The 26,191-nt window shown below is 45.8% G+C and overlaps 2 protein-coding genes across 9 annotated transcripts in view; one reads left to right on the plus strand and one right to left on the minus strand.

The window, feature by feature from the left end:
• ELP4 (elongator acetyltransferase complex subunit 4) overlaps window positions 1-2,143 on the plus strand; it is a 241,518-nt gene extending 239,375 nt beyond the window's left edge. For both annotated transcript variants that reach the window (XM_007082024.3, XM_007082025.3), the window contains exon 10: window positions 1,740-2,143. In XM_007082024.3, the coding sequence (XP_007082086.1) occupies window positions 1,740-1,871 (132 nt within the window). In that variant the 3' untranslated portion in view covers window positions 1,872-2,143. The remainder of the gene's footprint in view (window positions 1-1,739) is intronic.
• A 6,207-nt stretch (window positions 2,144-8,350) lies between these two features.
• On the minus strand, window positions 8,351-25,490 carry PAX6 (paired box 6). Of its 7 annotated transcripts, none has more exons than XM_042958179.1 (11): window positions 25,481-25,490; window positions 21,647-21,777; window positions 20,804-20,845; window positions 20,695-20,709; window positions 19,575-19,740; window positions 13,546-13,704; window positions 12,956-13,038; window positions 12,595-12,745; window positions 12,385-12,500; window positions 9,383-9,533; window positions 8,351-8,436 (listed from the first exon to the last, which is right to left on the minus strand). In XM_042958179.1, exons 1-11 carry the CDS (start codon window positions 25,488-25,490, stop codon window positions 8,351-8,353), a joined length of 1,110 nt encoding a protein of 369 aa, XP_042814113.1. The 7 variants fall into 7 exon arrangements, with proteins under 7 accessions (XP_042814113.1, XP_042814112.1, XP_042814110.1 ...); XM_042958178.1 differs by having other exon boundaries at window positions 20,602-20,709; XM_042958176.1 differs by having other exon boundaries at window positions 20,494-20,709.
• Window positions 25,491-26,191: the final 701 nt, after the last annotated feature.

Here is a 26,191-nt window from a genome sequence, read left to right on the forward strand (position 1 = left end):
CTGGAAAAAAACCAGGCTGTGAATAAATGAAAGAATTGTTTAAAACAAAGAAACAAGTATGTCTTTATTTGAGCTTTTAAAAGTCATTCAAGAAATAGACATTTAGTTATTTAATATAAGACAGGTTGGGTGCTATGGATACAAATGAATATTACTATATGGATATCATCATATGGCGAGTACAGCTTTTCTCAACACTTCTGCCATCTTTGTTGAACATATGTCCATCATGGTGTCTTTCATTCTAGGTATATTGGCATTAAAAAATAAGTACAGGCAAACTGAAATCAAAGAGTATTTTTGTAAATTTTTTTAATGTTTTAAAATATTTTGATCCTCTGTACACAGCTTGTGTTTACATGACAATAAACAGGCCTTTTATCAGGAAAGAAACTAACCAGAACATATGCTTACAGATCATAATATTTTGACCAAAAAAAATGGTTCTACCTTTTTCATCTTACTTTTTTTTTTTTTTTTTCATATTGAAGGGAGTTTTCCAAATGAAGGGTTTCAGATAGGTTGTCTCCAGGTCAATTCACCACAAAGCTTTGGTTAGACCTTGATGGACCCATCCTACCTCACTTACCTTTAGACTCCTACTCTCACTGTGTGCCTCACACAACAGATATGTTCCCTTGAGCTTGGATTTTTATGAAAATTGAATAGGCTGGGGAACTAACAGTTAAAAGAATTTGATAGAGATCCTTTTGAAAACCAAAAAAGTTCTCTTATTTTCGAGAGACAGGCAGACAGAGCAGGAGCAGGGGAGGAGCAGAGAGAGAGGGAGACACAGAGTCCGAAGCAGGCTCCAGACCCTGAGCTGTCAACACAGAGTCCGACCCGGGGCTCGAACTCACCAACTGCCAGATCATGACCTGAGCCGTAGTTGGATGCTTAACTGACTGAGCCATCCAGGTGCCCCAAAAAAGTTCTTTTAATATATGAGTATTTCTCCTTAATTACAGTAACTTTTGTGTAATTATGGTCAGTTACTGCATCTGCTTGAATCAGCATCTCTCTGCAGAATAGTTAAGATGGGGAGCTGTTCAAAGCTAAACTATACTTTTGAAAACATGACCGATGTCATGCATAGAAACAAACTTACCAAGACCTGAAATTGATATCATAGCTGACTTACCTGAGTATATAAAAAATATTGACCCTTTGATTGGTATCTTTTTTTTTCACTGTGTCAATATTTCTACAAAAATTTTAAGTTCCTAAGGAAAGTATAGCCTTGAAATAGAATCATCAGGTCAACTTTGAACAGACAAAGGGAAATAAGCATTTGTAGGAATCCATAATAGCTGAAGCTACAGTCAATTAAAAAATAGCATTTTGGAATCCTGGCAAAAACAAAACAAAGCCAAAAACCAACCCTGCCATTACTGTAACAGTGTTATTTTTCAAGTATGCCTTTTATGTATGCATTTACATGTTTTCATTTGGACCTAAATAAGAGACATCTTAACATGTTTAGGTTTGGACTCCGGAAATGTTGCCCTAAGATCCCTGGTCCAGTTTCCGCAACGGCTACAATTTGTAAAACCTATAGTGGGAATAAAATGTGATTCTCTTGGGCTTCATTCAGTCTGAAGAATTGTTTTAGCAGGAATTTTATATGCAAGACTAAATGCTGATCAACAGAGCATAATATTGTATTCTGAAGTGTGCTAGCTAAAGCAAAATTAATTTTTTTTTTTCTTCTTTCCTTCTCCTGAAATCTTCTGCCATAGCGACTGCATTTGCCTCCAGACTTGTCAGACACAGTGAGCCGCTCGAGCAAACAGGATCTGGCAGAGCCCTCCAAGCTGCTGGGCCCAGGCTGTGGCGTGATGGCCGGAGGCAAGAAGCACCTGGACTTCTAGTGACTCCTCCTTAGTAGCTGCGCGCAGGATTATATGACGCTCTCATTATGACTGCTAATAGCTTATGTAAATATTTTTCTTAACGAGTTGACCCTCCAATCTTTGGAAAACAGTTAGGATTGCAAAATGAGGCCACCGTTCTTCATTTTCCTTAACCAACCTTTTCTACAGAAAGAGTAGAGCAAAAATGCTTTCATTTGAAAATTTTGTTTTATGCCCTATCTACAGAAAACAAATGACCTTGTTTTTAAATAAAACGTCAAAAACTCAAAGTGCCTCACAGTGTCATTAGTGTACGTGTATTAAGGCACTTAGTTCAGGGTGAAGTGCATATGACGGCGGGTAGCCTGTAAAACAGTATGAGCTTCGTAATTGCATATGAAAAACATTTTCTCTTTATTTCTGAAAAAGTCACTTGCCCCCAAAAATGCTAAAGTTTTTTTTTTTTTCAAAATGAAAAATTCATTTGCTAACATATGAAGACCATTATAAAATGATTTTGCATTTATGCATCCTGTTATTAAACTGATGAAGGCAAAATAATATTTCGGGATTAAGATTCCATTAAAGATAAGCAGTCTGCCATAGTGGTTAATAAATAAAGAACTTGAGTGACAGAAAGCATGGAAGAAGAAGTTGATGGTCTTCTGTTTAGTAATCCTAAACAATTGAAGTCAGCACTATGAAATTACGTCAACAGACATAATTCAGGAATGAAATTCAAACTGACGGCGACATTAATGCTAGGGGAAAGCACGTATTGAAGCCTGGCGAGAGATTTTCACAGAACGCAGGTCTGAGACAAAGCAGAAAAGTAAAACTAACTCAGATTTCCATTGCATCAGGTAAGCCCTTTGTGAGTTATGGGCATTGGTTGGGAATGTACATTTATCACCACATAAATGTGCATTTTGGAGCATATAGCATATCGAAATAGTTTCCATATAAAACAGTAGGTTTTTGAATCATAGTTCCATATTCTCAAAGCTTTTGACACATAGACAAAAAGTGAAGGTTGAAAAGTAACTTGCATTTAAGTAAAGAATCTCAATTTATAAAAAGCTGTTCAACATCCATTAGGAGAAACCGAATTTCCAAAATACATCTTCAGATATGTTCGAATAAATTTTGAAGCAATTATAACTAGCATTTTTAAGCAGTTTGCTTGTAATACACCACAAATTATACTTTATTTGCTCTTGACAACACTGTAGAAAACAAAGACTAGGTTTTTAAAACTGTCTAACCAATATGATGAATGTCAGTCACTTAGAAAAAAAACCCACTGTAGCATAAACACATACTGTATACAGGTTTTATTCAGAATTAGAATAATTGAATCAATGACAGTGATTTGCCAGGATGTCAAATCTCTCCATCATATCCTGTCACTACCAGTTTATTTTTTGTGATCAAAATCAAAAAGACAACTATTTTGTCACCCGCTATTTTATTAGTACTAAAAATCAGGTTTCTTCTATTTTTTTTAGAATGTCTGGTTTATTTTTTTCACTTCTTTTAATTCGAAAGACACAAATTCTTTCCCATTTTCTTTTCAAAATAAAGTTTCAGAACTGATCTGTCAGTTAAAATTAAAGGGCTTTTATATTAAGCAAAAGTGCTTCTAAATTTTAAAGCAACTTCAAAAAATCAATTTAGTCCATAGATAATAAATAATGTGTAGGTACTCCACAAAAGCATCGCTATGTCCCTTGAGAGCATTATGAACAATCTGAATAAATTCAAGTGGATATTTTAGTTGGGTTATTATTTTAATAACTCTAACCCTTTTCTTACCATCTTGGGATTCGCTTTGTACAAACACACAATGGAGCAGTTATATAGCATTTGACTCTGACAAGGAAACGTGAGGTCATCAGATATGTAAATCGCTTGTTCAAAATACTTGAGAGGTCATTGATTTACTACCCCGGCTACCATGTCTGTAAAATGAACACTCAATTACTAGTTAGTATATGCTATGCAAATAGACAAACACCATAAAACTTGAATGTGCATATTTGAACCCTTGTCTTAAACATAAAAAAAACTTTTCAAACTCTGTAAAAGTGCATGTTGAACAATAATAGTAGCTGGGCTTTCCAAAATTCAGATCCAAGTGCTTTGTTGTTCTCACTCACTAGGCGGGCGTTGTAAAAATAAGCTACAGAGGGATGTATATTTTTGTTTTCCCTTAGAAAAAAACCCACTCTAAACGTGTTTTCCTTTCTTCTGAAAACATTATCAATTATCCGTACGCTGATAACTTACTACATAAAAATACTGGTCTTCAGTAATGCCATAGTAGGTATATAGGCCGTTTTGATACATTACGAACTCCATTAACACATTTTTTTTTTCAGTTATCAACTTGTCTCAAAGATATAAATATTTCAGTAACCATGCCAAACACAGTATTTGAAATGTCCTCATATCTTTTAAATGTTTCTAAAACTTCATAACCCTATATGGTATTCATTCCTTACACTAGAGTTGCCTTTCTTTAACGTGAGGTAAATACTTTGACTGCTTCACCCTGTTCTCAGGTGCTGAGGTTCTAAGACCTTCTGAATTTCTTCTTGGTAGCCATCAGTTACCCCTTTTCTCTCCCTCTCTTCCATTTGCTTTTTTCTCTCTACCTCTGGGGTCTGCAAATACTAACACTAGACAGAAAAAAAAAAAAATGTTTTTAAAAACCCACCACTTCAAAAGGAAGCAACACTCTGCAATCAATTCCCTGTCTTTTAATTGTAAAGAATCAGACATACGCATACACATACAAAAGGGAAGGGGGGGGTGGCTATTCATTTGTTTAGAGCCCATTATGAATGCCAGTTCTAAAACATCCTGTTAATGCTTTCCAAACATAGTCACCATCAACACCACCGAACTTAAATACCCTAAGTACTTACATTTGGAAGTTTAAAAATGAGCAAGTGAAATCATTCAGGACCAGGCAAAAAACAAAAACAAGGAAACAAAAAATACCACAGATGAGGTTTAATCTTGAGAAACAGAAAAGGGAAGAATTTGTGTTTGGCCTTCTTGAGCCAAACGTCATAGAAGAAAAGCCTTTTTTGTAAATCTTGTTAACATTAAGGCCCAGAGCAAAAAGACGTAAGCAGAAGAATACAGACCCCACCCTATATAGCAAAAAATTAACAGAACAAAGCTAGAGCTTAATACTGTCTGAGTGAATTTTCGGAAACCTAATTCTCATTGGGGAAAAAAGGTAGGGAGAAATGATTGTGTAAGCCACAGCAAGAAGCCAGTTGCTTACCAGTTAAGAGTTAGGAAGCCCAGCTTTGGGGGGAGGATATTCTGGAAATCCATTGTAGTAAAAAGCAGTTTTTCATTCAGAGTAATTTGGATGTTTTGCATTCACGCAGCTCTAATTCTGTTCACCTGGTCTAAGTCAGTCAAGTTTGGAGAAAAACATACGCCATTAGTCTTGTGACTCTACTGAGGACATCCCAGACAGATAGATGGCCACCATCCTGGAAGATGGCATCGAAGCATCCCTGCAGCGTTCCCATGGATAAATATATAAATATGCCTATCAGTAAATAAATAAAAATAAATTATTTCCACAACGAGGGCACCGCTTCCACACAGCGCCTGCCGTGCTGGCCCCGGGGCTCCATTCAGAAGGACAGCTCATCTCCCTAGGGCGAGGGCAGGAGGCAAGGCAGCCGCTCTGTCCTGCTGGACCAGTGAGCTTCTGCAGCCGGGCAGCCATGCTTCAGACTAAACCAGGCTGCGCCACTGCGCCCTGGCAGTCCTGACCCTCAGAGGACAGGTGTACGTGCCCGAGCGCACACACACAGACCCTCGGCTCCCGCGACGCTCCCCTTCTCGCGTTCCCAGCTCCTGTGCCCCCAGTGCCACGCCCAGTTCTCCCAAGTCCGTGCTCTCCACACAGCGGAGCCTTGGGCCAGGACTGGCTGCCCGACCCTGACCCAAATCATAGCCAGTTGGAAACCGCCCCTCCTTGCGGGGAAAGAGTGAGCCAGCCAGCAGCTGCAGCACACACCACACGGCCCTTCTCTTGACAGTTCCCTGGGTACATGTCCCTCAGGGAATACAGGCTGCAAAATGTCAGGAGGTAGAAATATCTGCGCGGGCAACTGTACCAACAGTGCGCATGCGTGCACACGCCACTGCAGAAGTGTGCGAGCGTGCACGAAGGTTGACGTTGACGAAAACTAAATGCGCACGTAAAAAAACTGCACTCAACCTCGGAAGGTGTCTTTAAATGTGCAGTAACTCTGGTGGAATAAAATGATTAATATATAGCATGCCACAGAGATGAATCACAATGATCTGTTCACAAATAACTCCTTAACCAGAAAATAGGAGACGTGGAAAGAGAAGGCTGTTTTTTAAAGCCTCCAATTAATTTCTGTATTTCTGATCACTTGCCTTTGGGGATTAAAAACAAAACAAAACAAAAGAGCAGAGTACAATTCAGTGGAAATGTGTCTTTGTCCCCAGAGGTTTCTGCCTGTGCAAGCATTTCTTCTAGACCGCCAGAACCCCCAGCCTTTGACTGAACTTTGCAGAAAACTTATCTATATTGACTTATATGTTGCACAGGACAGAAATAAAAGTCTCAGACAGGCCTTTTTCACCCAACAAAGGCTTATTTTCCATCCTTTGCTTGGGCTCAAGCACTCCTGCCCTGCGTGCCGCCACTTTAAACATGATCAGATCTGTGCTTCATTGCAAATAACAACTGACCAACAATAGGCCCCGCTTCATAGATTTGGGAATGTTTGGCTTAAGCTGCCAATGACTGAAGGCCTTTAGCTCCGATCGGCCAGTCACAGTCCGCTTTGTTGTTGTCTGTTGATGTGTCTGTGCTCATTATTCCTTGACATGCAACATCCCCCCTCCACCCTCCAACCATCCACAACCGCACAGAAAGCGAGATTCAAATGGGAACAGCTGTAGTGGTTCAATGGGAAATGATGCCTCTTGTGCAAAGGGGAGGGAGAGGGAAGGGAGAGGGCCTATTTGAGAAAGGCAACAGCTTTCAGAGAGTCTTGTATAAGAAATCTACTTTTGAATATACTTCAGTGAAATCGCTGTTGAAACAGGCTGACAATGGAAATCTGCCCAGATTGAAAATGCCAGCCCTAATTCAAAAGACAATTCCCAGTTAATAGCTTGTTGCATTTTTAGATTATTTCTAGACTTTGAGTTTTTGCATTAAATGGCTAACCGGGGAATGTGACCATTTTTATATATGTGCGTTGTGGGTACAAATGGGCACAGATCTACACACGGCTTTAAGTGGGTTTTTTTTTTTTTTTCCAAACACATTTGTAATTAATGAAGCGGTAAGAACTATTTCTTTAAGAACTATCAGGATATAAAATAGAGTATGTATGAAGGTAACCGTTTGTTTAGAATGATTATCTAACATGGAAACAAAATTTGTAACACCACACTATAAGGTTAAAAAGAAAATAGTATAATAAAGGAAATACAAAGGCTTTGGCATGGTTTTTACAATCAACAATGGTTAATTTTGATATGTAGTTGTGAACAACTTCAAAACACTTAAGTTTAAAACTCTTGCAAGCACTTTTAATTGATTAGGAATGAATTCTAGATGCACAAAATGATTGGACTGTGAACAGTAATACAACTATATCTAAGAACAATTAATTTTTGCCGGCCAAGAAAGAAACGTATGATCGCATGAAAATGTGTATAAAACATCTATAGAGTATTCTTGTCAAATATAAATGAAATTAACTTTATTATAGAAATCATTCTGAGGATTTCTAGGGAAGACAAATACTTACATTTTGACATAAAACAAATTGGATTTTTATCGAAGACACACTCTACCTTTTAGCTATCAACTTTTTTCTTCCTTGAATTTATATCTTACCCTTTTTGCACATAAACTTCATCTGTTAACAACCTTTGGAAAACCAACAGATATTCTTACATAAATCTAGTGCATGTTGTTCCAGGTTTAATTATATGCAAAGGAATGATACAAACTTGGAACATCAGTCCATAAACTATGAACAGATGGGTAGAAGTATTTGATATAGCTTGATAAAACTCTTAAATTCGTGGCAAAGCTTGTTGATCATGGTTTCCTTTTTTTTTTTAAACAACTTCATGACCAACACAGATCAAACATCCATCCAGTCTACGTTGTTCTTTTTTTTTTTTTCATAACATACAAATGCCCATTTACAAATAATACACCAAAATGAATAAAAGTTTGGATACCAAAATGAAGATTTGTTCCAACTGATAGCGTGCCTTCTGTATACAAAGGTCCTTGCTTCAAGTCCATTCCCCAGTGGTACAACACAGGACACAATTGCAGATCTGAAGTGCTTCTAACAGCCATTTTCCTTTCCTTCCTGAACGCCCAACTGCTGTGTCCACATAGTCACTGACTGAATTAACACCATATATCTTTTTTTTTTTTTTTTTTTTTTTTTTTTTTTTTACTGTAATCTTGGCCAATATTGAGACATATCAGGTTCACTTCCAGGAACTTGAACGGGAACTGACACACCAGGGGAAATGAGTCCTAGAAGTGGATGAAAGAAATAGCCATGTAGAAATTCCCTTCGAGAGACAAGCATGGAGCATGAATTTATAGGTTTAAAAAAAAAAATCTCATAATACTTTCTAACATTCTAACTGTATTTTAAAAAAATACTTAAAGTCTCACAAGCAAAAGTACAACCTTCAGAAACAAGATTACATGTTTACACATATCTATTGATTCCAAGTCCACACACACACACACACACACACACCACCTCCATTTGTTTGCATGGCTGGAACTTTAGCATTAAAACTATCTCCAGCAAAGGGGGCGCCTGGGTGGCTCAGTCGGTTATACGTCCAACTTTGCCTCAGGTCATGATCTCACGGTTCGTGGGTTCAAGACCCGTGTCAGGTTCTGTGCTGACAGCTCAGAGCCTAGACCCTGCTTCGGATTCTGTGTCTCCCTCTCTCTGCCCCTCCCCTGCTCGCATTCTGTCTTTCTCTCTCAAAAATAAATAAACGTTAAAAAAAAAACTTAAGTAAAACTATCTCTGGCAAACCAACGTGGTACTTCTTCAGTTGCGATGAAAGGCATGGAGGGGCTGGGAGGGTGAGAAGTCTTTTGACAACACTCACCATGCCCCTCACTCGGAGGCCCTCGCTGCTGAGCTCTGGCTAATAATCTCTCTTCAGAAAGCTGACATTCTCAGGCCTTGTCTTCATATATAACTTCTGTGACCAAATTCAGGAAAAACAACCTTGCTTTTTGTCTACATGGTCTCAAGTTACTAGTACAGCTTGACTAAATGTCCCCTTCTGATCAGTTTTCCCCCAGAGAAGTGAGGGAAACAGCAAAGAGTTAAACAAACCATCACACACGGCCAGGAGGTTCTTTTTAGAGTAACTTCAAGTGAAGTTAGATCACCTGGCAAAAGCAGCTGCAAAGGCCACCTCTGTGCAGTCTGCAGGGAAGGGCGGCTCACCTGTGGAAGTGGTGCCCGAGGTGCCCATTGGCTGACTGTTCATGTGTGTCTGCATATGTGGGGGGGTGTAGGTATCATAACTCCGCCCGTTCACCGAAGGGCTGGTGGGCAGCATGCAGGAGTACGAAGAGGTCTGGCTGGGGACTGGGGGCTGAGAGGAGAAAGGCAAACCTGTGGTTACCAAGAAGCACGTCACACAGCCGCATCCCCGGGCTCTGTCCTCCCCAGGAACTGTGCCAACACGTCTGATCATTAAAGGTGCCCTGGTGGAAAGTACTGGAATTCCGTATCAACAGTCGGGCCTACAACCAGTCCTTCCGTTGACCACCACTAGAGTAAAGTTGCCTAAAAGTAATATAAATTCAGACAACTGTCTAGCTAGATGGTTGGCACTATCCATAAAATTAATAGGGTTTCTGTCCATTTTCATCTTGGACCTCTGCTGGCATCTTCAGAGAATCTATAGCATGAGGACTTCCATTAAAACACACCCCCTCTCCCGCAAATCCAATCTATTTGGGAATCTAGTGACCCCCAAATCCTGTATCTCGGGCTTTGGGCAGATAACTGTAGACAGAGTTCTCCATAAAGTCTGCTTCAGGGACCTTGGGAGCCTTCCATGGTGGGACTCATTGGATTAAAGATTCTTTGAAGAGACACATCAGTAATGATCTCCGATGAACGTGGTTAGAAGCATCAGTTAATACCTAGCCCCATCCTGCGAATTAGCTGTGACTTCCTTACAGACCTAAAAACCCAAATTGAGTTTTATCCACAAAATTGGGTTACTGCCCTCTAAGTGTTTGGTCTGGTGGTATTGAGGAGACAAAACTTTCTCCTAACTGAATAAGAAATACACAGAGCTGGGACAAAATCCCTCATGAGCTTCCATGGGGCTATGCCAGGCCAGCAAGATTGGGATGGATTAATACAAGCATCATGCCAGGAATAAGGGAGACGATGGCACTACTCCGTTCTGCAAACTGCAGAAATGTTTAACATCTCAAGATCCACATTCTCAGAGAGGGTGACGCATTAGAGAAAGTTCAGAGGGAGACACCCACCCTTTGTAAAATGGCTGAAGATTTTGGTCAACAAGATGAATTGATGGACAGACAGACCAGCACACCCCAACTCCAAAATTCAGAGAGTAATTTTCTCTGAACAGGAGAATCATTAGTAACTTTTTAATTTTCTCTATGCTTTATAAAAGTATATATGTTTTGTTTCATATAAGTTGTGTAACTTTTAAAAGTCAGCGTTTGAAATAAATTGACCCCACACCACTTTATAGGTGGAAATAACCTTAATAAAAGAGTAGCACCTATTTAATTGATTCTAAATATTTTCTCATATACAAACTTTGTTATCTTTGCAGAAACCTAGATATTGCTACAATTTGCAAAACCGAACAAGACACTCAGTGGCCTTATTAAAGTCAGAGGATAAGGGGCGCCTGGGTGGCTCAGTCAGTTAAGCGGCTGACTTCGGCTCAGGTCATGATCTCGCAGTCCGTGAGTTCGAGCCCCGCGTCGGGCTCTGTGCTGACAACTCAGAGCCTGAAGCCTGTTTCAGATTCTGTGTCTCCCTCTCTCTGACCCTCCCCTGTTCATGCTCTGTCTCTCTCTGTCTCAAAAATAAATAAACATTAAAAAAAAATTTTTTTTAATAAATAAATAAAGTCAGAGGATGAGTGGTAACCTCAGGTTCAAAGAGGCAAGCAGGCCTTGAGGGCCCTGCCAGAATTTCAGCTTGCATTTATTTCTAATTCCCAAAATCATTTCCTCTAGGCAACCTGACTTCTGGAAAATTCCAAAACAGTTGTAGTAATACCAACCAATGGGCTGTTAATCCCTTAATTCACATTAATTGCATTATGGCTACTAATATCCCGATGAAATAAAAATAAACATGTGAATAATTCCTCTGAAGTCGCTTATCTAGCTGCTCGTACATTCGTCTGGAGACTGGGAAACATTTATTTTGCTGTTATTTGGACTCGAAATTCATCAAAAGATGTTCAGTGGTGAGTAAACAATCTGTGTAACCCCAGAACTGCTTCCAGCAGGGGCTCACGCTGGCCAATCTCACACCATCCGGCATCTTCTAAGCATTGCACAAACAGGAGTCCTGGGAAAGTCACCAACAAGGCCCACCGGAAGGAAGGCCAATTTTTTTCCCATCAAGAATCCATCCAGCTCCAAAGTTCTAGTATAGTCCACCTGCCCTATACAACTTCCATCATAAAGGGCTAACCTACTACAGGGCCTTGCACACATAGGAGCTGATAAACATTCGAGACAGAATGGAGGGCAGAGGCAGGTTCTTCACACTGAGTGAAGAACATCAACCTACCCAGGCAGTGAGGAGCACCACAAACTCATTACGTGATCCATGACAAAGACCACTAAATTTTTAGCAAGCACCTGCATTCCCTTTTTCATCATAAGCTGTAGAAAGAAAACTCACCATTCCTTTATATCAAAATATATCCCACAAGGCAAATATAAATCTTATTTCTGATCCTTTTTTTCTTCCTCACTGGTTTGTCACATATACACTAAATAATGTCCAAAATGCACACACAGGTTATATATTCACTTATATGAACACATTAATATAAACCTGAATTTACGTATACTAACCCCTTGCTATCTAATAACGTGTCAGCATTATTTCCATTTTCTGACACCACTTTCACCAGTACGCAAAACATGCCCCATTCCCACCCAACGTTATCAAGCTAACATCTTCTCAGAGCAAAAGGCAGATTAATTTGGCTTTTGTGCTTTTTTTTAAGAGCACGAATCAATCAATCCATCAATCCAACTACAAGACTGGACTGACTGTTTTCACCTCAGCCTTGACTGGTTAAGCTAATGGCTGCAGTGAGAAAGGCTCCCAAGGGCGCATGCGTGGCCAGTGGGGTCTGCAGGCCCTGACCCGTTCTCCACTTCTTCTCTAAGGCACCCGGTAAGCAGACGGCCGGCGGCCTCACTTACTTGCATAGGCAGGTTATTCGCCATGGTGAAGCTGGGCATGGGTGGCAGAGCGCTGTACGTGTTTGTGAGGGCTGTGTCTGTCCGGCCCAACATGGAGCCAGAGGTGAAGGAGGAAACTGCAGGGAGAGAGACACCTCAGACAGTCATGCGGAAAGTCAGAGCCAGGGCAAACAGGTGAGACACACTTAGTGGCAGTAGTATTCAAATTACCAGGCGTGGTGGGTTGTGGGATTGGCTGGTAGACACTGGTGCTGAAACTACTGCTGATGGGGATGTGACTAGGTGTGTTGCTGGCCTGTCTCCTCTGATTCCTCAGTTTTTCTTCTCTTCGCCATTTGGCCCTCCGATTAGAAAACCATACCTGGAAATCAGATGGACAGGTTAGGCCTGTGCCTACTCCCAACTCAACCTCCCCCCTGGCACTTGCTCTGCTCCCCACCCCCATCCCCCAGTGACAGCAAAGCATTTAGGGGACTGAATCTCTTACTGTTTATGTCAATGAATGGTGTTCCTTAGAAGCACCTTTGTCTCTAGAAAGGGCAAAGCATGAAAACACATGTTCTCTGGGTACCTGTATTCTTGCTTCCGGTAGATCTATTTTGGCCGCTAGTCTTTCTCGGGCAAACACATCTGGATAATGAGTTCTCTCAAACTCTGAAAGAGTAAGTGGCGTTTTCTATGTTGCACCGGAACTATGCAAGATGTGTCAACGAAGCCCTGGATCAAACTGGTTCCCGCCTCCCCATTTCTGTCCCTTCCAACCAACTCCCTTTAAAATGCCGCTACTATGAACGCTGACTGTACTTGAAAGAGCTATCCCACCAGAACCAAGTTAAATTTCCTTCGGAATGACATTCATTCGAGGACCCTTCTGTGGCCTGAATTAGCAAAACCATCATTTTTTCTTTATGAGAAGTCAGACTCTTAGTCTTTGAATTACTGGTACATGAAAAGAAGAAAGAAAACACACACACACACACACACACACACACACACACACACACACTGAAAAGATGCCCAGAAAAAAAAAGAAAGAAAGAAAGAAAAAAGAAAGCTTTTCAGTCCTCTATGCAAAGGGCCCTGGCTAAATTTAGCTCTTTGTACTGAAGATGTGGCATTTAGTTTGATTTACGGCCTCCCTACTTTGAAAAACTCCATCACCTTTCTCCAGGGCCTCAATTTGCTCTTGGGTAAAGGATGTTCTATTTCTTTGCAGCTTCCGCTTCAGCTGAAGTCGCATTTGGGCCTCATCTGAATCTTCTCCATTGGAACTGATAGAGTTGGTATTCTCTCCCCCTCCTTCCTGTTGCTGGCAGCCATCTGGAACAAAAAGAAAGGGACAGTAAGAGAAATCTGGAATAACTTGGAGCCTCCAAAAGGGGCCTGGGTATAGCCATGAACTCCAAGAGCAGTACATTGTGACAGTCTCAAGGCATTCCCAAGGTAACTGTCAGTCTTTCTCTAATAAAAGACATTAGTGACGTATGCTATCTTATCACCATTGTCTTTCTTTCTGTTTTCATCAAGAAGAGACTATACGATATGGACATCACAGAAGGGCATTTCTTTTAATAACAAAACAAGTGCTGAAGTTTCCAATTACAATGGTCTTTCATAACTAACTTTGAGTCCCAAATGCCTTACCCATTTCCCCTTTCCCTACAGAATTTATTTACCTATAGCTCTGTTGGGAAAATAGAAGAGTGATGTTCAAGATTTCAGCTGATCTATAATCAGTAATTCCTATCGAATCAATTAGATGTTGATAGGTTTGTAGAAAATGCTATTAAGAAACCAAACCAAGCTTGTAATCTTTTTAAAAAAATATTTATCTAGTTTTTATTTGAATTCTGCACAGTCAATTTCATTTTAAAGGTTGTGAATTTAGAAATGCTTGCATTGTTCTGCAGTTTTATTCAACTATTGTATGAGTGCGCTTTGCCTTGACACCTATTACGAGCACAGCTGTAATTATATCATCACCAAGAACAGGCTATAATTGCTGAAAATGGAATTTTATATTTAGATAAAAGGACTGTCCATTCTTTGTAATGTGTTGCACCAGAGAAAAGTAAGATTTCTTTTAAATTTTTAACGTGTAATTTTAAAAAAGAAATAGTAGAGAGTTCACTAACTAGCTAAATATGCTATGCCGCAGCTGAATCCTTGGCATATCATTTAAGTGGTACATTTTTAATTAGGGCATTTCCACCACTTTTACTGTAATTTCTATCATTAAACAGGGGAAAGTTTTATTGTTTTCCCTTGCTGCTTCCAGGGCAAGATGTACACTTGGGCTAGCTGTATCTCGCCTTGCCTCTTGTTCCTGAGGCCACAGCCTGTCTGAAGGAAGGACTCAGCCCTCACCGGGCCTCCAGAGCCACTGCAAGCTGGGTCCTGGGTCTTGGGTCCTGAGGCCCCCAAGGGATACCAAAGGGGCTGCCCCCCCCCCATCCTAGAAATTTGGCTGGTGGCAGGGGAGGGGGGGGGGTGGGGGGGGGAGGGGCCTCTAGGAGCTCCTTGGTGGGAATCGACTTGGCCAGGAATATCATTTATAACCAGGAGACAATAGGCAGTGCCTTCAAAGAGTTCAGGGAATTGTGACAGGATCTAGTGGGATCTTTTCAGAAACTTTGAAATGTTTTAAAACCCCAACTTTCTCCCCCATTTAAACAGGCGGATTCATCGGCACTGGCCACCATATGGGCCCTTGGAGATCTATTGAGATGACCACCAACACTTGAATAGCGAGGGGCTGCTTTTCAGTGCTGCACAATGCCCCATGAGTAAGGGAAACTATTAAACTCCTGGGGCAGGAGCGTTGGCAAACTTTCGTGGGCAGAATTTTGAGGCCACAATGAGCGCGAACAACAAAAGGATTCTCTTGAGGCGTGCAGCGGGCCACATTGTGTTACAAGAAGCCCAGTCAACAGACTTTTCAGTGAAGTGTGTTAACCCCTCTGCTCTGCTATCATTAATCACTGTCCGAAGAGCGGTGGCCTCAATGCTATTTAGGGCGCTTGGCTGGGGGGATGGAGGGTGGATGGGGGGCCAGAGCAGGGGGTGGGGAGAGGCAGGAAAAGTCGTTGGGGACCAGGCAGGCTTGTGTGGGAAGGGTGGACGGGGAAGGCAGGGAGGATGGAGACCAGTTCCGAGGTAAGGAGGAGGGAAGCAGAGAGGGAGGATGAGGGCCGAGGGGGAGGGGGTTGGAGAGGAGGCAGGAAAAAGATGAAGGGCTCCAAAGAGACAGAGCCCAGAAAGGTATAAGAAGGACAGAAATGCCAAGAGGAAAAAGAGGCAAGAGGACCTAAGGAGACAAGGAGAGAAAGGGGGAAAGGAAGACAGAGAGAGACAATTACTAAACAGACTGGCTCTACTTTGGGTCATCTCCTGCTACTTCAGAGAGATGGGGAGGGGGTGGGAGAGGGTACTTAGTTGAAGGAGACACTGGACCCACGTGTGTGGGCACAAGTGTCTGTACTAATTTACTGCCCCAAGTTTTCAGGTGACTTTTCAAAGTGGAAAGAAAGAAGAAATCCCTCCCCGCCCCCCCTTATTTTCAGATTCGGTGAACAAGGAAGACTTTATAAATAGCCCTTTTTGGCCAACTAGAAACTAGTTCTGTGGGTTATTGCTTTGGGGAAACACAAAAATCTCCAACCATGAGACATTTAGGGACTGGGGCGCTGAGGAGAACACAATCCTACCTCGCTCTGGTGGCCACTCATGCCCACCCCAGTCCTTTTTCTGGCATATTCAATGTCACCAATTAAACAAAGCTGCCCAGGTCTCCCTCAGAAGACCCCTGCAGATAGCATTCTCTACTCTCTAGTTCTCTGACATTTTCCTAATCTAAAACTTGGAGGGTTGCACTCTCTTCCCCACCCTCCCCCCATCTCCCCCTGTCTCTCTGTCTCTCACACACTAACGCCGGCATGGCTCTGACTTGAGAATTGACATTTAAGGGATGGGGAGAGTCAGTGGGGATAGAGAGCCCTTTGGGAGGGGGGAAGGAGTGGAATGAGAGGCCGGCCAGGAGAAACCCGTGGCTGCAGGACCCCTCCACGACCCCGCAGAGCGGGCGTGCCCGGTTGAAAGTTTGTTTACTACTGTCAAAGTAGCAACTGTTCGCAGCCAGGCGCTGAAGGAAAGGTCACTCTTAGATTGGGCGCCCCCCCCCTTTTTTCTTTAGTGGATTTACCTTCCACTCTTAAAGCTTTTAACAAAATAAAACTAAAAGTTGGATCTCGAATTCTCCATATGATAAACCTAAGTGGCAGACAATTAAGATATCTTCTTTAAAAGGCGCCCCCTCGGAGCGCGAAAAGAAGAGGCCTTCAATGGGCGCCGTCCACCTTCCAGCCTAATCCGTGAGAAGGCGAGTGAAAGCGCCTCCCATTATCCCAGCCCCAGGACCATCTGACGCCGGGGATAGGATTTGTTTCCTGGAAGACGGAGAGGAGAAAAAAAAAAAAAAAAAAAAAAGACGCTGGGAAATAAAATCATTCCTTAGTTTCTTAGTGTCTTAATCAGTGAGGCGGAAAACAAGCAAGAAAAGATAGCAACCCGGTTGCGGCACCTTTTCAGCTCTAGAGCGCGGATCAAAACATTGTAGCATCTGTTGAAAAGAGACTGACTAAATCCTATAGAGGGCCTGGGTATTATGGGGGTGGGGGTGGGGGGGGGAGGAGATAAGAAAAAGTGTCTCCGTGATCCCTAAAACCACCAAATCGCTGGAGAATTGGGGCTGGATAGAGTTGTCTCTTGTTGTTGTCAGCCCACGTCGTCACGATTTTATTCACCGCCGCATGGCGTTGATCAGATGGAAACCATATTTGTCTCCCTCTGAGACCTAACCTCGCCTTATGCTTTCGGAGTAATGGACTCTTTAAAACCCCAAAACGGCTTCCCGGGCCGGGAGAGGGGGCGAAGGGGAGGGGGGCCTTCTTAGCACCAAAAGGTCTGGGGATTCCCGGGGCGCGTCGGCCGAAGCCCAGCACCAACGCCCCGCGGCGCCCCCACGCCCGGGACCTCGCTCTGGGGTTGGTGGTGGGCGGTGGGGGACCGACGCATCCTCCCCGCCGCCCCCCACCCAGTGGGGTAGGCAGTCGGGGCCCGCGGTCGCTGCACCCGAGCGAGTTTCTTGCGGGGGCCGGGGTGGGGGGACGAGAACTGACAGCTGGGGAGTCAGAATTCTCCAGCGATTCGCCGCCTAAAAGTTCAAAGCTCCTGAACTAGCGCCACCTCCCGCCGCAACCATCACCACAGACAGGGTCGTGGAGTTAGGCTCTCGCTTCCCGCCCTCAAGCTTCCCGGGACGAAAAGCTGCCCTAATCGGGCGCCACCTCTGGTGGAAGCGGAGGGGCTGGCAAAACGGCTGCCCGGGACTTGTGTCTCGGCTCTGGAAAGCAGGCGGGTGGACACGCTCTAGGCCCCAAACTAACGTGAGCTCTAGCACCGAGAGGGCCAGCGCGTGGAGGCTCTGGGCTCAGCCCTCCCGGACCCGGCCACTGCGCCGTCCGCAAGAGTTCTCGGACCCTGGGGGCCAGACTCGGCGGGGGAGGGGTCACAGGGACCTCAGGATGCTGGGGGTTTAGGGGCGGACGCTGAGGAATGCCAAGTTCGGGTGTCTCCTGGGTGTGTCCAGTGCGCGCACGTGGGAATCCAACAGTTTCAAAGGTCAGGTGAGGGTGTGGTGGTCCACACTCAGCCTTGTCATTCCCTGTCCTCATCAGAGGCGGGAGTGGGCCTGGGCCTCCGCCTGAGCGGCACCCCAGGAGGCCGCGGGGTCGGACCGGATAGGACGAGCTGGCCAGCGGGGTCGCCCAGGGGAGCCCGGGGCCCAGCGCATCAGGAAGCCTCTGCCGGCCAAGCGGCCGCGCTGGGAAACAAGGAGCAAGCGCTTTGCTCCCTATCTTCCCAGTGTCCGTCCTATATTGTTTTCTGCTCTTAAAACTGACATGTCTAATTGGCAATTGGTGCCGAATCGTGTCCAGAGGTCTCTTGTGGAACATTTCTACAGCTGTCTCCTTCAACTAGACGCTTATTCATGTCGCCTTAATGAGAAACAAAACGTTCTCTAATGAGCAATTACAGAGCGACAGGATTGTTCCCATAACAAATTCTTGCGAGTGACAGAAGCATCCTTTGTACCAGATATTTCGCATACTGTTACCGATTTTCCCTTCTCTAGCCCGGCTCCGTGGAGGCGCGGGGCACCCGGAGCGGGTCCGAGAGCGCACTGACGCGCGGGCAGCCCCGTCAGCGTCCCAGCGCCGCCGCCCCCGGCCTGGAGCCCCCAGGCTTCGTCGGGCTCCGGGGAGTGAGACGCCACGTCCCATTATCCCGCATATTATCTCCTTGTCACAAGGACAACAAATACCGATTAATCTTCGGAGTAAACTGTTTCCTATTCTTGACCAAGCTACCTCGGGGTGTGTAGGGGAGGGGAGAGCCAACCTACGCCACCCCACCCCCAACTGCTCCTCTTCCCCCATTCCTTCTCGTAGATCCTGCGAGGGTCCTGATTCCTTCTCTCCTACCAGCCCCCCCCCCCCCCCCGAGCGGCTCCGGACAACCCCAGGCCGGCTCCCAGTATCCTCACCCCACCTTTCTGTTCAGTTGCCACCCAGAGAGAGTGAGAACTGGGGGCCCAGAGGAACGGAGGGAATGCGACGGAGACGATGGTGTTGTTTGAGTTAGGAGACCACCACTTCCAGTGCCCTATCCTGTACTCTGCCCTGCATCTTGCTGCTGGCCCTTTCATATGCACCCTACTCATACTCACATAATTTGTCAATTACGGCAAAAAGCAAAACGATACAATTATGTTTACCTCCCAGTCTGTCAGTGTGTTAACTTGTCACACTTCTACAGCAAGGGGGCTCTCCGTGCATTTTAATGGCAAATTTGAATAGGGCACCAAGCAGCTAGCTCTCTTACACACATACTACTGCCCAAAACATATATGCGCATATGCACACCGGCCACATTCTTACTACTCCTGACATACACAACCCTCAAATGGGAAGGCCAGTGAGACAGTTCAAAAAATACCACCCTCCTACAGGGCAAGTGAGTGTGTCCCATTCTTCAAGCACAGACGTGGAGAGAGGGAAAAGGTTGAGGGAGAAGATGGCAAGTGGCTGCATATATGGAGAGTTTTGAGGATAGGTGCTTGGGCTTTTTACCTTGTGTAGGTTGCCCTGGCACAGAAGTCCCCGGATACCAACCGGGGCGGGTACCCCAGCTTCCGGTCTGCCCGTTCAACATCCTTAGTTTATCATACATGCCGTCTGCGCCCATCTGTTGCTTTTCGCTAGCCAGGTTGCGAAGAACTCTGTTTATTGATGACACCTGTAAATCAAACCAAAATCAAACCAAATGGTAGCGTCTCCAGAAGACAGTTGCCCTATCTTCAGTTCCCATCTCAGCACGCCCACTCCCTTAAAGAATGACCCTTAACACATTAAAAACAAAACAAAACAAAACAAAAAAAACCTCCCAGCCATCCTGGGACAGAGACAGTGTGGACAGAATGACAGCCATCACTTTGGGTGTGGAAACTGAGTTGGGTAGGGAATGTGGGATGGAGAGGGCATTTGCTTCACTTCTGCTGGATGTCTGCAGTGACCTAATCTTTGTTAAAAGATTTCCTCAAAAAAAAAAAAAAAAAAAAAAAAAAAGAAGACAGGCTTGGTTTAGAGCTTTCTTTCACTTTGTTTTCTATTAGGGCAGAAGTGGATGTTTGACACCTGAAGGAAGGTTCAGGCAGTCTGAGTTGGAGGAGGTTAGATTTTGGTTTTCATTTTCATTCTCCTTCTTCATTCAAGTGCCTTTCCCTGGGTGCCTCCACCCTCCACTTGAAACATGCAAATAAGGTGAGCAGTTCCCCACACTTGACTCCCATTTTCCAGAAGATCAAAAAAAGGTCAGCGTGCTCCTCTCAACACCCTCAGCTACAGAGGTGACATGGGGGGGGTGGGGAGGAGACAGAGACAGGATGACACTGGTAGGGAGGAGGGGGGTGGGCAAGTGAAGAGAGAGATGGTAAAGAGGAAAGAGCATGGGGCTTAGGGCAGGGAGGGGGAATGTTCTCAGTGAACTTACACTTGGTATGTTATCGTTGGTACAGACCCCCTCGGACAATAATCTGTCTCGGATTTCCCAAGCAAAGATGGACGGGCACTCCCGCTTATACTGGGCTATTTTGCTTACAACTTCTGGAGTCGCTACTCTCGGTTTACTACCACCGATTGCCCTGGGTCTGATGGAGCCAGTCTCGTAATACCTGCCCAGAATTTTACTCACACATCCGTTGGACACCTGCATAGGGGAAGTGGACAGAAAACCACATTATTAATAATTTCAAGACAAAAATAAAATTGTTTAAGTATGCATTAAACAATGACAAGCTTACGTTTTGATTGTCCAGCACTTGGACTTTTGCATCTGCATGGGTCTATAACACAAAAATATACCTTCAATGGTATGAGAACTTACTATAGAGAGCTTTTTTTCTTAAAATTACATTTGTAGCCCTAAACACTACAAATATGATGATACTTTCAAACAGTTTGAACTAAAAAAAAAAAAACTAATTTTAAGGTTTTTTATAAAAAAAACTTTTCTGAAACATTGCCTGAAGATGCATCAAAACGAAGTAAGATTTTTTTTGTGTGCTGACCTTGCTTAAAGTAGTGCCATATTTTAATGAGCAAAGGGGGAAAATAAACTAAAATTTTACTTATTTTCCTTTAAAAATATGCTCAATTTTGTAAATGTGAGTTAGGTAAGGAGGTGAATAGCATTTGGCTTTTAAAATCAATAAATATTCCTCATGAATATGAAGAATGCAGACAAATATCTCAAAATCTGAGGTGAGCGTGGCATGAGGGAGAGGGAAATAAAATTATGCTGGTTTATGTAACTCAATTTATTATAGTTCCTAAACTGTTACCACAATAAATGTTTTTTATCAAATGAAAAGAGAAAGGTGTTGTTTTTTTTTAATTCACACACACATTTTTTTTTTTTCCTTAAGCAGATGAGTTATCTTAAGTGACTGACCCAGGTTGAAAGAGATAGGGAAGGATACTGGAAGGAAAGGGGAAAGCGGGGAAGGCCGGGTGTGGGGTAGGGGCTGGGGTGGGTGGGTGAAGGGGGGTCCATAATTAGCAGCGTTTACAGTAAGAAATGAAGAGAGGGCGTTGAGAGTGGAGGGCCGCGGGGGCGGCGAGTGGGGCGGCGCCGGGAGGATCACCTGCAGAATTCGGGAAATGTCGCACGGCCGGGCCCCGCTGTGAGCTAGCTCTACGATCTTCTGCCGGGTGGAGTCCGGCAGTGGCCGCCCGTTGACAAAGACACCACCGAGCTGATTCACTCCGCTGTGACCTGAGGAAAAGGGAAAGGAGAGGAGAGGAGAGGAGAGGAGAGGAGAGGAGAGGAGAGGAGAGGAGAGGAGAGGAGAGGAGAGGAAGAAGAGTCAAGAGAAAGAGGAGGAGGAAGACGAAGGAGAAGAAGAGGAAGAGAAGACAACCACAATGCATCCTCAGCTCCCTGCCAACCCATGCCAACCTCAGCAATCAAGTCCCTGCTATCAATCACAAACGACTCCGGGACCAGGCAACCATGCAGGGCATCGGGCAGCCCAGCCCCAACACAGCCGCGCTGTGTTACAGATCCATGCCAGTGAGCAAGAACACACGCACCCCACAGCCGCTGTCACTCCAGCCCTTTGCCCCTCTTCATAAACACCCCAGCCAGCCCCTGAACCCACAAGGTGCAAACAATCGTTTCAGAAAACATCCTTCCAAAGATCGCCTCTGAATGGCACCACAAAACGTGGGTTCTACGGAACCCACACTGAATCTCCAAGGTCTCTGCATTGTTAGAACTGTTACAGCAAATGCTATAGCTCTTCAGCATTTTCTTGGACTCCACAGTCCAGAAACGTTTGCTGTCACACTCCAAACTCTGGTGAAGGCACCGCGCAAGCACCGGAGTTTTGTTTTGTTTTTTAATTACATATATATTACGTGACATTGCATACACATATGAAGAGACAGGAAAGGAGTAGAGAAGAACCACAGCAGCAGATCTGCGGCTGGTGAACCCCAACCTGCGCCTCCAGTACAGGCGTGAGGGTCAGAGCTCCAGATAACTCCAACCACAAAGTAGTCCGCGGGCTTGCAGCTGTGGGGCCGAGAGCTGGGAGTCCATTCACACAGGCCACAGCTCGCTGTACTTCCGCTGCTGAACTTGGCCTTCCACACAGCCAAGGACAGATATTAGCAAAAATCGGAAAGGGAAAAGAAAAGCAAAGGAGCACACCACAGTGTCTTCTATCCCTCCTTTATCTTGTTATTCTCACAGCCTCACCCCCATTGTCTAATCTTAGAGAGCCAGGAAAGGGAGTTAGCACCTCTCTGTAGCCCCCTCCCCAGAAACCACAGGCACACAAATAAAGCCAATTGCCAATTTCCACTTCCTTAAAAATCTCCAACCTGCAGCCCCGGACTCTAGAGAGCAGCCCTTCCAGGAGAAGACGTGGTTCCCTGCTCAGCTCTCTTCTCTCTCTCTCTCTCTCCTCTTCTCTCTTCTCCTTGGAGCCTCTGATAAATTGACTCCAGGAGCCTGAGCTTCTTAGCAATAAATAAGCTCCAAATATAGAAGAGGGGGGAAAATATGATGAGCCTCTCTGACATTTGTCTTTAAAATAAAACTAGCTGCACGTCAAGTTTGAGCTTAATTTCTGGAAATAGGCGGAAGTCGCTCCGGATCATGCATGGAAGGCTAATTGAAAAGATCAGTCGGGGCGCTTGTGGCAGCCTTGTCACTTTGTGACAGTGCTCCGCTCCGGGAAATTGCATCGTCACGACAAACGGGACCGTGATAAAACGACCCTTTCCGTCCCTATTTGTAGATCACTCAGACGAGATTGAACTGCACTCGTTTCCCCTTCGAGGGGAGCCGAGTTTTCAGGGTAGCCGAAGGCTTGGGGCGGAGGGGGGCCCTCACCGACGGAGGGGGGGGGGGGCCGGAGCCTCAACTCGATGAGAAGTGACAGGCGTTTGGGGGATCTGGGCTCCGGCCGGGCCCAGCGCAAGCGGGGACATCGCCGGGACACCACTTCTCCAACAGAGCAAGGCCTCGACCGCGCTTCCGGTTTCCCCTAAGTTCCCTTTATTGCCTTCCTCTGCTTCACAACACCAGTCTACTGCTCGGGCTGCGGAGCCCTCCCTTTGGGCAAAGGGAGCCTTCCCGGAAAGAGAAAGGCTGTCCCAGAGAGAGACCGAGAAAGATTTTACAAACTTCACGCCCAGCCTGGGCAATTCCCAGCCTATGAATGCCAAGGCTTGTGAGGCCGCCTAATCCTAGACCTCCCTCCTTCTCCCCTCATTGCAAAAAATAAAAAATAAAAAAAATAAAAAATAAAAAATAAAAAATAACGTGCCCGCCACCTCCGCGGCGACCGTCGGCGGGTGCTCGTCCAGGAGACGCCAGGTTGCCTCTGCCAGCATCGAAAAGGCAGCGAGGAAGCGCAGCTCTAAGTTCCCCTTCAGAGGTTAAGCCTCAATCATTGTGTCCCTTCCCTAGGGACGGCTGGCGCTCTCGCCCAGTGGCGATGATTATGCGCCTAGAATTCGACCGCGAAGCATCTAATAGGAAAACATATGGTGTCAATTTGGATGCTCTGCGCCTCGCGCACACCCGGGAGCGAGCGGCACAAAGCCCTGCAGGCCGGCCCGCGACCCCGCGCCCCCCGGGGGCCTGCCAGCCAGGCCGCGGCGGCAAACGCTCAGCGCTGCGGCCCCGGCCGGGACCTGCCCGAGAGCCTACGGCTGGGGAGCCTGAGCTGCAGGGGGAGAACACGCAGCCGGGAGAGGTGCGCAGAAGCCTTTGCCTCGCCAAGGAAGGTCCCTCCCGGGCCTGGCAGGTTCTGCACGACTAACCCGCCTTAAAGCTCGCCACCTTTGAATCCTTTCCTGTGCTTCGCGCCCACCAAGCCGCGGAAGCACCTGGGGCGGTTGGCGCTTCCAGGCCTGATGGATCGGGCACTGGAGACCCTCCAAAGTCTGCGGTTCGGCAAGGGAAGGTTGCTAGAAGATTTGGGCCCTTCTGCACTCCTACTGCAGCTGAACCCTCGAACCGCTTCCAGACTCTGCACCTCAGCACGGGCCTGGTTTCACTGGGCCTCCAGGCTCCCAGACTCAGGCTGCAAACAAGCCCTGCCACATACCAGCACCCACTACCGCTATCACTCCAGCAGTGCCCCCACGGACTGAGCAGGAAGGTGGGCTGGGGCCCAGAGGGCCTGAGCACAGAGAGGATGGGAGGCACAAGAGCCCAAGAATCAAACGCACTGCGGGCCTGGACCGATCAGAACCCTCACAGTTGCAGCTACCAGGGCGGAGCTTCTCCAGTTCCAAGGCTGGACACCCAGTCTCTTCCCAGACCCAGTAAACCTGCTCTGGCCGGTAGTACAGGGTTCCAGTTTACCACCTCCCCCCACCCCACCACCACCGCAGGCCAGCGTACCCCGCTCCCTTTGCCTTTTAGGCCGGTAGCTGGGGGGGGTGGGGGGAGAGGAGGGGAGGAGCCGTCCAGAGAGTGACTGGGGGAGGGGAGCCCCCACGCCCCTCCCTGACGGTGGTGACTAGCAGTCTTGGCTAAACCCGAAGGGGCCTCCTTCTCCTCGGGCAACTAGGAGAAGCCTCCGCCCCGCCCTGTTCAGCCCAGCCTCTCTCTCTCTGGGGTCAGAGCCCGGGCAGGGGCGGGGAGGGGGTATGAGTTACAGGATTTGGGGGGGGGATGGGGTTTCTCTACCTCAGCTTCGCAAACTCTAGCGGGCTGTTCTGAAGGGCCTAGCCCTTGTTCTTCTAGGAGCGAGAGCAGCAGAGTAAACGTCTTTCCCTCTCGGGTTGCCGGGTCTGAAGGGGGGCGCAGCTGTCTCAGGTCCCCAGGGCCTCTTGCCTCTTCCCTCCTGCCTGGCAGGCCTGGCCCGCGTGGACACCCGCGAACCTCTGCGCCCTCCCCTGACCTGCCGGTCTGCGTGTCCCCAGCCCGAAGTCTGAGAAAGACCAGAGGCACTTACTGTTCTGCATGCTGGCGCTGGCTGGGGGCCGCGGGATCCCACGGGGCTCGAAAATGGGGCTCTGTTAGCAAGGATATAGGCGTTAATCCAGGGCCAGCGCCAGGTAGGCCCTACCTCCCGACAGAGGACGACCTGGAACCGGGACAGGAGAATGCCCCTTCTTGAGGAAATGATCCACTCAACCGCTTGGGGCCATCAGAGGGGCATCCACCTCTGCCCTACAGTGTATACAAAATCTACCCTCTGGGCTACAAATAAAATACTCCAATATCCCCAAGCTGTTTTCCCCAAACCCCTTAGTAGCTAACCCTTTAATCAGGAGAAACAACTCAACTTTGATTTTTTTTTTCTTCCACGTGAACAACAATGAACAAGTATTCTGACTTTTTCGGGGTTTGGAACCCAAAGCAGCCACCAGAACTTGCCTGAAATCTGGGAAGTCTGTCCACTCTTACAATAAAAGGTCTCACACATCTGCGCGCCCCTAGTTAAAGTCTTCCCCCTAAGACAAAACAAAAGGAGAGAAAGGTATGTCAAGCTGTGGCTCAAAAGCACAGGCCCATGGGCTCTCAGAGCCACACTCCCAGAAAAACAAAACAAAACAAAACAAAGCAAAACAAAACAAAACAAAACGTGCACCTAGGGCTCAAACTACCTTAGAACCCTAAATCCCAGAGTTATAACAACATTTCCAGCAGCCTGTCATGCAGA

Source organism: Panthera tigris, chromosome D1 (genome assembly GCF_018350195.1).
Source record: "Panthera tigris isolate Pti1 chromosome D1, P.tigris_Pti1_mat1.1, whole genome shotgun sequence".
NCBI classification, from domain to species: domain Eukaryota; kingdom Metazoa; phylum Chordata; class Mammalia; order Carnivora; family Felidae; genus Panthera; species Panthera tigris.

Bases quoted from the DNA above. Each gene is read 5' to 3' on its own strand.
- PAX6 (XM_042958174.1), bottom strand. The intron at 13,705-19,574 runs GTAAAAAGCCCA...TTTTTGTTCCAG, and splicing joins GCCAGGGCAACCTACACAAG to ATGGCTGCCAGCAACAGGAA. The intron at 13,039-13,545 runs GTGATGGAGTTT...TTACTCTTTCAG, and splicing joins AATTGAGGCCCTGGAGAAAG to AGTTTGAGAGAACTCATTAT.